General features: G+C 43.5%; 1 protein-coding gene across 1 annotated transcript; it reads right to left on the reverse strand.

Moving 5' to 3' along the window:
• Positions 1 to 842: 842 nt before the first annotated feature.
• Positions 843 to 1,362, reverse strand: LOC142612850 (uncharacterized). The gene is made up of 2 exons (XM_075785016.1): positions 1,157 to 1,362; positions 843 to 999 (listed from the first exon to the last, which is right to left on the reverse strand). The coding sequence occupies exons 1-2, from the start codon at positions 1,281 to 1,283 to the stop codon at positions 845 to 847; spliced, it is 282 nt and encodes a 93-aa protein (XP_075641131.1). The 5' UTR covers positions 1,284 to 1,362; the 3' UTR covers positions 843 to 844.
• Between the last annotated feature and the right edge of the window lie 9,212 nt (positions 1,363 to 10,574).

A 10,574-nucleotide genomic window follows, 5' to 3' on the forward strand; every position in this document is an offset into this window, starting at 1 on the left:
ACAATACAAACTACCTGAAATAGCTTTTAGCGTTCAAATTGAGCACCCAAGCAACTCCAATCTAGCTTTGATTTTTTTCATAATTAATGAACCTAAGGGTTGTTAGGAACGGAAGGAGATGGAGGAAAAGGAAAGGGGAACCGTATTTAGATTACCTTGCCCTTTCTTTCCATCCGAAGTCCAAACATACGGTAAGTGATCAATTCAATCCTACCCATTAAGTATGAAAACATCACTTGTTCATTAAGGCCCCACACCAAATAGCTCTAATAGAGGCAACATAAGCATATCATCACCAGATGCATCTTATTATGCATACAGAATGTGAAAAAAGAATCGATCTCATTCTAAATATGCAACAATCACAAAAGCTACAATCATATCTCAAGCTCTACATCACCATTCTCTGAACACATGCCTTTCATTATTCACAATATTCGTTTTCACGTAGCTAGAACAAATATACCTGGAATATAATTGTTCTTATGCACCCCTATATCGATTTCAGTGATGTTAAGGACAATATTTTCAGTTTTCAAAGATATATTCGAATTCAATCCTCCGCATAAATCAAGGCAGCTACACTATCAATACAAAATCACTTTAGTCTTTAGCACCAGCCACAACCCCCAATTTCAAATAATAAGGAACCATGGGGATGATGCAGTTTAAGCATAATCACAAACACCATCTTCTTTGTGCAGAAAGCAACAAATTAGCAATCAAAGTAAAATCAAAAGGCAATAAAGCCAAAATAAACACTCCAAGACACAGCTTGATATGAACCATGAAGAAAAATCAAGCATATAAAAAGCAAAACAAAAAGGACAAAATAAAACTACCATCAAGAAGCTGATGAATTTCGGGCATTCATGCTGTTGTAAATCTTAGATAGCCGCCGTGTAGGAGGTTTTGCCTTGAAAGTTTTTTTTCTCAAACCGAATATCTCTTGCACCAGAGGCACGTGAACCAGAACTAGCTTCCACGCCAACCACCAACCTATACACAAACCCCATTAAAAAAATCGAAACTTTAGGTGTAAACAACAATCATAGCGAAAATATTCACCGACCCAGATCCTAATTTCGCTCAAAAACAACGGAGGTGATGGAAAACCAAATAATTGTGAAGAAAAGAGATGGAGAGAAATAGTTACCTAGAGAGATCAATGAAATTACGAATGCGATTGCGAGGATGGGGCGCATAAAGATTAAAGCGAGGTACTCCCAATAAGAAAGAGAATATTTTGAAGAAGAAAAAGATGAAGATGAGGAGGACTCCATGGCCAGGCTGAACAAGTTTCCGATGAATGAGTTTTTGCTGAAGTGAATGCGTCTTGTTTTGATAGTTTGGGCTGTGGACTGTGGACTGTTGGCAAGCTTGAAGTTGAAGTTAGATATGGGCCAAGATGGGCTAGAGGTGGGGACTGTCTAATTAGTTTAGGACTCTATCCTTCAATTTTTTTGGAATTATAATAAAGTTCCTAAATTCTATCTCCTATTTTTAAAATGGATAAGGGCTTTAAAAAATATATTAAATGGATAGATAAGAATTTAGAAATTCAATGATGGCTTTATTTCTTAGAGAATTTTATTCATGTGTGCTGTTTATAAACTTGGTTGATGACATGTTGGTCTTAAATATCATATCATATCATATAATATCATATCATATCATATCATCATATACTATATAATAAAGGTTGGGTTTAGAAACCATGGTTGTGCCAAGTGGTTTCACTAAATTGTAGAAATTTTTTTTAGAATTTTAAATTTTAAGAAAAAATATATACTATTTTTCTTCTCCTATAATTTCTAAGTTGATAAAAATCTTAATTTGATTACAATCCAAATTCTTCATCTAATCTATCTAATCCTTATTTTTTACAATATATTTGTTAGATACCGCTTATTTTGCTGAAATTGAAAACTTATTACTGAAAATACTATAGATAAAGGTAAAAGTTAATTAAAATAATACAGTAGGGCCCATGAATAGTATTAAAAAATGCAGTGGGACCCATGAATAGAAACAAAAATAAGCAAAATAGTAAAATAATTTTAATTTTCCATCCCAATCCAAACGCACACTAAGTGTTTTAACAAAACGTGCAACCTACAATAAGTATTTTCTAAAATTTCAAAAAGAGATTAAATTTAGTTGGTTGGTCTATCTAAAATATTATCAGCAAAGCCTAAAATGAATAGGATAAAATTACCTAAAAAAAGTATAGAATTTCAATAAATAAAAAATACATAAAATAAAGCCAATAAGATAGAATTTTTTTTAAAAAAAAGATAGAATTGAATACTGTAAGCGCACAATTGCACCTGGCCCCAAGAACAGTTATGGGCTCAGGCCCAATGAGCCTTAAACAATATGAATTTGTAGAGTGTGGGCTTGAAACCCAGGTTAGAAGTGTTTGAGGATTAAATGACAAGCCAAAGACTATAAACACTTGGAGACAATCAGGAATATTGTAAATCAACCTCCTCGGACGTAAGCCAAGAGTTGTTTTTATATTATCACTTTCTCTTTTTGTCTTTTTTCCTTTTTAGATTACCAAAAAGTCTCCCCCTTTCTGTTCTAGGTTGCTCCTTAAATACTCTTCTTTTTGATACTTTGTACACGTGTTGCCCCAACTCCCCCTTAGCCTAGATATTTCTTTTCTCAGTGCCTTTGAATAGTAACCAGAAGTTTCCCTTCCACTGTTCAGGTGTCACTTCCCCATTAATGTGGCCAGGGTGGTAGGTGCAGGGTCTTTAATGCGGAGGTGGCAGCCTTTATCTTCGGTATTTCTCTGACATCGGTGCTTCTAGGACATTCAAGAGTTCACCCCTTTTAACCATTGGTCTTGACCGTGTCATTCCCTAACCTTTACCATGAAGTCCCTGGTTCTCCAGTGTCCGTCCGAGGGGAAAATCACCCTCGGCTGGACCCTCGGATCCTCGGCGTATGGGCCGACCCGTAGTACTAACAAATTCTGAATCCAAAAGCAGGTCGGCCTTCTTTAGCACAGCCCAAAGGCCCACATCCCCATCAGGGTCTTTTTACCCCCCACAATAGCCCCTCAAAACTCTAATTTTTGACGTCCGAGGAGAAAAATAGGGTTTTGACCTGACGAGAACCCACTCCACACACTTCGTGAGTGATGGCACGTGTGGAAATCGTTTCGCGTCCCAGAAGATGCCACTTGGCGGTTTTTATTTTAAAAAACGCACGCATTTATTACTGCAAGTTACGCTTTGTCCCCCACGTTCAACGGCGAGATGGGCATCCAACGGCCCTCGTTTCTCCACGAAAATTTGGGCGGGATAAACATAATTTCGAGGCCGCTTTTCCGCACGCCATGACGCTTCGGGAACCTGCGCCTTCATTTAATTCCCCAGGGGTTAATCCCATCAAAACATCATCCATCATACTTTACCTGCAGAAAACCGTGGAAATTTGCACACCTTCAACTTTGTAAGTTTTTGTTCTTTCTATTCTTAACCTTTTCTCCTCTGTCCTTGTCCTCGGCTCTCACTATAAGCATTCTCCCTCTTAGAGTTTAATCTTTCGTCCCTCTGTAATGGAAAGATTCAAGTGTCTAGTTGTTACCGCCGCTGGGATGGAAGGCTTTAGGGCCAAGTACCGTATTCCCAGCGACGTAGGCCTAGAATATTGTCCGGCGGAAGCCGTGGCCGATTCTAGGAAAAAGGGAGAGGTTATCATCCCAATGATAGCCTTTATAGAGGGTGGGATGACCCTCCCAATGAAACCTGTAACTAGGGAGTACCTTCGCAACCACCGGTTGTGTCCCGATCAGTGCCTCCCAAACGTTTTTAGAGTTTTGGGTAGCGTCGATGCTCTAAACGAGCAAATGGGTCTAAACCTCTCCTGGCATGATGTCGTTTTTCTGTACGAGTCCCATAAACTCTCCAATGTAGGTTACTACATTAAATCCCGTTCTAGTGTCGTTAGGTTAATCTCCTGTCTGCCCAAATCCAACAAAGGCATGAAGGATGACTACCTGATCGTCTCTGGAAACTGGCACGACGGCCTCCACTGCCCAGTTGAGTGGGGAAAGCCAGGTGCGACACCTTAGGATTAATCTCCCCAACTCAAAACTTACCTTAATACTCACAAACATGCACACTAACATGTATTTACATTTGTTTAACTTTATCACTTGCTATGTGAATCTGACCATGTTGTTTACTTTCACGTCTTTCTTCACAGATAAGCAACACGTGCGCCCACGCTTAAGCCACTGCAACGTTGCAGATCTTAACCGAGTACTGCGCTCCGAGGTGTTTGTCAGCGAGGACCTACAACTCAGAGCGGCTCATCTCATTCTGGGGTACACTCCCATCTCCTCGGACTTCCAGGAGATAGAAAACGCCATAGTAGCCGGTGACCGAAGGCGAAGGAAGATAAACGTAGCCCGGCCCCACTTCCTGGACGACCACGATCTCCCTGACGCCCCTAACACCGTTTTATATGGACAGCCCATTCCGGCAATCCCCCTCGTCGTGCACTCTCAGGCAACTGTTATTCCAGAAGAGCAGGTGTCTTCTTCGCATACACTAGACGAGGAGATAGATCAATTCCATTTTGAAGACACCAAGAGACCTCGAGGGAATCAGTTCGTCGTACTTTCCGACGAGGAGGAAGAAGCCACCGAGGCCTCTGGAATTGCTGGGTTAGTAGTTGCTCTACCCGAGGACGAATCCGAGGAAGATATGGGCAGAATGAAGGGTCTCCTAACCAATAGAGCTGCGAAGGTTATGGAGAAAAAGACGGGGACGTCCCAAGTTCCCCCATCTTTGCCACCTCCCCCTCCTCCAGCTGAGCCAAAACTTCCAGCCGAGGATCCCAAGAAGAAGAGAAAGGGGGATATTGAGGGGACAATCAATAAGGACCCCAAGAAACCACGACAACAACTCCCACCGGTTCAGCAGCAGAAGCTGGACAAAGGCAAGGGTAGGGCGCGCTCAGTTGAAAGCGGGGAAATCAGGGACGAGGCCGAAGTGCGCCGAGCACCGACCACCTGGTCCCCCGACTTAAGACTGGACGGCGCACCCATCTCCTGCCAATCCAGTATAAGGGCGGTTCAACAAGGCCATGCCCACCACTTGGCCGAAGTGTTGGAGCGCCCTCTTCTATTGCCCAAGGACATGGAGACCTTGGAAAAAATGAGCCAGCCACAACTATTCCTCTCTTTAAAAAGGGATTTAGCGCTGGTAAGTTTACCCCTTTTTAGGAAGATTCCACTTTTAACAACATTCATAAGTTTATTTACTATTCCTGATTCCATCACACTTTGTTACAGGCCATTCAGGAGGTCTTTGTAGCCGAGAAATTTATAGAAGACACTCGGAAGAAGCCCAGGACTGAGCTGGAGATTAGGCTGGAGACAGAGAAGTCCTTGGGCACAGCTCTTACTGAGAATGAAAAGCTTACCTCGGAGGCGGCTGAGCTGAGGAGAGAGAAAAATGGGGTCGAGTCAAACTTGAAGACTATGAAAACCCAGATAGAAGGGCAGCGCAAGCTCCTTCGCGAAAAAGATGATGAGCTCGCCCGAGCCCAACGGGAACGCTCGGATTTGGAAAAAGAACTTGCGCTGATGAAGGAAGAAGCCAGCTCATTTCAACTCTCTTTACAAGCGGCCAAGCAGGCGAGTTTCGAGGAAGGGGTAGCAACCACCGAGGAGCAGCTGACAGAGGACTTCGCGGCTTTGTGCCGGGAGTACTGTCAGAAAGTCTGGGGGGAAGCTTTAAACGTAGCAGGAGTTCCTCTATCCTCGGATCTGAGGAAGTCCGAGAACGTTTGGCTTCCCCTGGAGATACAGGAGATTGAAGAGGCTCCTGCTGCTACTCCTACCCCCGAGACAACTCTTCCTGCTCTTCCTCCCGTGGTCCTGAAGCCAATTCTAGATCCTACAGAACCTTCGGGTTCCAATAAAGACAAGGAAGGAGGCGGAGATGCCGAGAAGGGCCTTAGCCAAGCCATGGAATCCAATGTCCCTCCAACGAAAGTAGCAGACAAAGGAAAAAATGTTCTGTCTCCTTTTGAGTTGGAGCTAAAAGAGACAGAGGGAACCAGCACTTCTCAGCGAGATCCTCCTCCAAAAGCTCAGGACCTAGCTTAGGGCTTCTCTTTCTCCATGTTCAGCCTTTATATGTAATGCATGTCCAAATGATTAATGAAGAACAACTTTATTTGATTTTCATGCGTGTTGCATCTGTTTTTACTTTATTCTTTTTATACTTATCGCAAAAGTTTCCCACTAATACATAGCAAAAGTTTCTCAGAGTACACAAATCTAACTCCAAGGATTGCACAATCATAACTTCCACATAATCACGCGCATGTTATTGAAGAGTTAACAGAAGGTGACATGGTTGAGATATTTAAACAATGCCTTAATTAAAAAGAAGAAAAAACCTCATATAATGATCAAACCCTTGTAATGTATAGCACCGTTTCTAGTAGGATGTAAGGTCCGAGGACCATTCCTTACACAAATTTGCTTATCACTTAAAGATATAAGACTTAAGATCCGAGTTAATAAACAGTAACGCATTAACACCCAGACATAATAAGGAGTTAACTTTGATCACAGTCGTGGTCCGAAGATAAGACTTAACCAATTTTTCGTTTGATTCTTAAAAATTGTAACTTCAAATGTTAATTTCCCCAAAGTAGGAGGTCTGAGGACCCGGCATAACTAAGGTTATGTTTAACAAATGAGAAGACATCAATTTCCACAAGGTTTGTGGTCCGAGGACTACACTTAACCAAGTTTCTGTTTGATTCTTAAGAACAGTAACTTCAAATGTTAATTTCCCCAAAGTAGGAGGTCTGAGGACCCGGCATAACTAAGGTTCTGTTTAACAAATGAGAAGACATCAATTTCCACAAGGTTCGTGGTCCGAGGACCACACTTAACCAAGTTTCTGTTTGATTCTTAAAAATTGTAACTTCAAATGTTAATTTCCCCAAAGTAGGAGGTCTGAGGACCCGGCGTAACTAAGGTTCTGTTTAACAAATGAGAAGACATCAATTTCCACAAGGTTTGTGGTCCGAGGACCACACTTAACCAAGTTTTTGTTTGATTCTTAAAAATTGTAACTTCAAATGTTAATTTCCCCAAAGTAGGAGGTCTGAGGACCCGGCATAACTAAGGTTCTGTTTAACAAATGAGAAGACATCAATTTCCACAAGGTTTGTGGTCCGAGGACTACACTTAACCAAGTTTCTGTTTGATTCTTAAAAATTGTAACTTCAAATGTTAATTTCCCCAAAGTAGGAGGTCTGAGGACTCGGCATAACTAAGGTTCTGTTTAACAAATGAGAAGACATCAATTTCCACAAGGTTTGTGGTCCGAGGACTACACTTAACCAAGTTTCTGTTTGATTCTTAAGAACAATAACTTCAAATGTTAATTTCCCCAAAGTAGGAGGTCTGAGGACCCGGCATAACTAAGGTTCTGTTTAACAAATGAGAAGACATCAATTTCCACAAGGTTTGTGGTCCGAGGACTACACTTAACCAAGTTTCTGTTTGATTCTTAAAAATTGTAACTTCAAATGTTAATTTCCCCAAAGTAGGAGGTCTGAGGACCCGGCATAACTAAGGTTCTGTTTAACAAATGAGAAGACATCAATTTCCACAAGGTTCGTGGTCCGAGGACTACACTTAACCAAGTTTCTGTTTGATTCTTAAAAATTGTAACTTCAAATGTTAATTTCCCCAAAGTAGGAGGTCTGAGGACCGGGCATAACTAAGGTTACGTTTTTAACAAATGAGAAGACATCAATTTCCACAAGGTTCGTGGTCCGAGGACTACACTTAACCAAGTTTCTGTTTGATTCTTAAAAATTGTAACTTCAAATGTTAATTTCCCCAAAGTAGGAGGTCTGAGGACCGGGCATAATTAAGGTTCTGTTTAACAAATGAGAAGACATCAATTTCCACAAGGTTCGTGGTCCGAGGACTACACTTAACCAAGTTTCTGTTTGATTCTTAAGAACAGCTGCTGCAAGCATCAGAGGTACTCATAACTTTGAAATATTAACTGACAAAAGCATACTTTATTAATAATAATATCTCCTAAGGTTATTTACATTCCATGGACGTGGTACAATTCGTTCGTCCAGGTCAACTAGCCGATATGACCCTATGCCTGCTACTGACACAATGCGATAGGGGCCTTCCCAGTTGGGTCCTAGCTTACCCCAGGCTGGGTTTTTAGAGGTGCCGACAACCTTTCTTAGCACAAGATCACCAGGTGCAAATGGCCTTAGCCTCACGTGGGCATCATATCCTCGTTTTAGCTTCTGTTGATAGTAAGCCATTTGAACCATAGCTTCCTCGCGTCGTTCCTCAAGTAAATCGAGACATTTCTCCAGGAGTCCATCGTTGTTCTCCGGGCTAAAAGAACTTGTCTTTAGGGTAGGGAAACCGTATTCCAAAGGTATCACCGCCTCGGCCCCATAAGTCATAGAGAATGACGTTTCTCCAGTGGACCTGCGCAGTGTGGTCCGATATGTCCACAGAACATGAGGGAGCTCTTCTACCCATCTGCCTTTTGCATCGTCCAGCCTTTTCTTCAGCCCACTGACAATGACCTTGTTAACGGCCTCGGCTTGCCCATTTCCTTGAGGATAAACTGGAGTGGAATATCTATTTATGATACCCATGTCACCACAATACTTCCTGAAAGCCTTACTATCGAACTGAACACCATTGTTTGAGATGAGTGTGTGTGGTATACCGAATCTAGTGACGATATTTTTCCAGACAAACTTTTTGGAGTCAACATCTCTAATGTTTGCTAAGGGCTCGGCCTCAACCCATTTAGTGAAATAGTCCGTTCCCACGAGGAGCCATCTTTTGTTACCTGTTGCCCTTGGGAATGGCCCAACTATGTCTAGTCCCCACTGTGCGGCGGCCAAGGATCGGAAAGGGGTTAAGAACTCTTCCAAGTTGATGAATATTAGGGCGAACCTCGACACCGATCGCATTTCCCCGGCATAGTCTTGAGCCTCCCTTTGCATATTGGGCCACCAATAACCCCGAGTTAGAGCTCCGTGGGCTAAGGATCTTCCTGTGGCTACCACAAATCCCTTCGTGCAGCTTCTTCCAAGCCCTTCCGTTGAGTCGTGGTGTACACACAACAAGTACGGTCCCGAAAAGGATCGGCCAGTACGGTTACGTCCTCGGACAACCAGAAACGCGCGCCTTCGGCGTATCTTATCGCTTCGGATTTGTCCTCGTGAAGGACGTCATTCCTAAGAAAAGATATGACCGGGTCAATCCAACTAGGTCCCGGCCTTATTAGGGGATGGATGTGAGGCGCGTTAGCAATGACAACAGAGGGTTCTAGTAAATCCTCAACGAGGATGACCCTAGGTAAACCTTGAGCCGAGGTAGTTGCCGGCCGTAGCTAAGGAGTGCATGGGTGTTTCCGCTCCGAGAGATACGAGTTAAGGCGAAGGAGTCAAATTCAAAGCCGTCGGCGCTTGATTTGGGCCAAATATTCCCGCACGTGCAGGTCTCTAGCCTCCATGGTCCCCATGACACAGGCCGACCACCGTTGAGAGTCCGAGAAGACGTGAACTTCTTTTCCACCCATTTTACGTACCATCTCGCATGCCCGCCAAGGCGCTTCATACTCGGCCTCATTGTTAGTGGCCGAGAAGGCGATCTTAAAGATTTTTCAAAGACAATTCCTTCGGGGACATTAGAACAAGTCCAATACCGTACCCTCTCGATTAGCAGCCCCATCCACATACACTTCCCAAATCGGAGACACCGCAATGTGATCACACCAACCGATTTTTCACCCATGCGGGCCTCTTTTAGAGTTTCTTCCAAAGCAATGGCTCGGCAAATTCCGCCACCAAGTCGGCGAGGACACGGCCCTTCACCGAGGTGCGAGGCTTGTATTTAACACCAAAAGCTCTCGGGATGGTCCCCCACTTTGCTATCCCCGCCCGAGTAGTCGGCACTACGTAGCACCGCCCGAGGGGCAATCGGGTCGGAACAACCCTTGTGTGAGGCGAAAATAATGGGGAAGCTTTCGCGTGGCATGAACCACGGCTAGGAGCGCTTTCTCTAAGTGGTTGATAACGCACCTCGCTTCACCTAAAGACTTACTAACATAATATACCGGTCTTTGCACCCCGTTATCATCTCTTATCGTGACCAAGCCGACCGCGTGGACTCGCCACCGCCGATAAGCAAACAAAATCTCATATGCCTCCGGACGAGACAAAATGGGTGGCCGAGAAAGATATCGCTTGCCGTTGAAAAGCCGACTCGCATTCCTCGGTCCATTGAAACCCTTTCCACTTATTCAACAGCTTGGAAGAAAGGACGACACCGGTCTACCGACCGAGATATGAATCTATTCAAGGCGGCAATCATTCCCGTTAGCTTCGGATTTCTTTTGGGTTCCAAGGAGCCGCAAGTCCCGAATAGCCTTGACACTCGCACCGGATTTACCTCTATGCCTCTATGAGTAATCATGTATCCCAAAAATTTTCCGTACCCCACGCTTCGAAAGAGCACTCGAGGCGTTGAG

This window comes from Castanea sativa, chromosome 10, assembly GCF_040712315.1.
Source record: "Castanea sativa cultivar Marrone di Chiusa Pesio chromosome 10, ASM4071231v1".
NCBI lineage: Eukaryota > Viridiplantae > Streptophyta > Magnoliopsida > Fagales > Fagaceae > Castanea > Castanea sativa.

What these genes read in the sequence shown, in the direction of transcription:
- LOC142612850 (XM_075785016.1), bottom strand. Translation starts at nt 1,283, where the DNA reads ATGGAGTCCTCCTCATCTTCATCTTTTTCTTCTTCAAAATATTCTCTT. An exon ending in AATTTCATTGATCTCTCTAG is followed by an intron (nt 1,000 to 1,156) that starts GTAACTATTTCT and finishes GTTTGTGTATAG; the next exon opens with GTTGGTGGTTGGCGTGGAAG.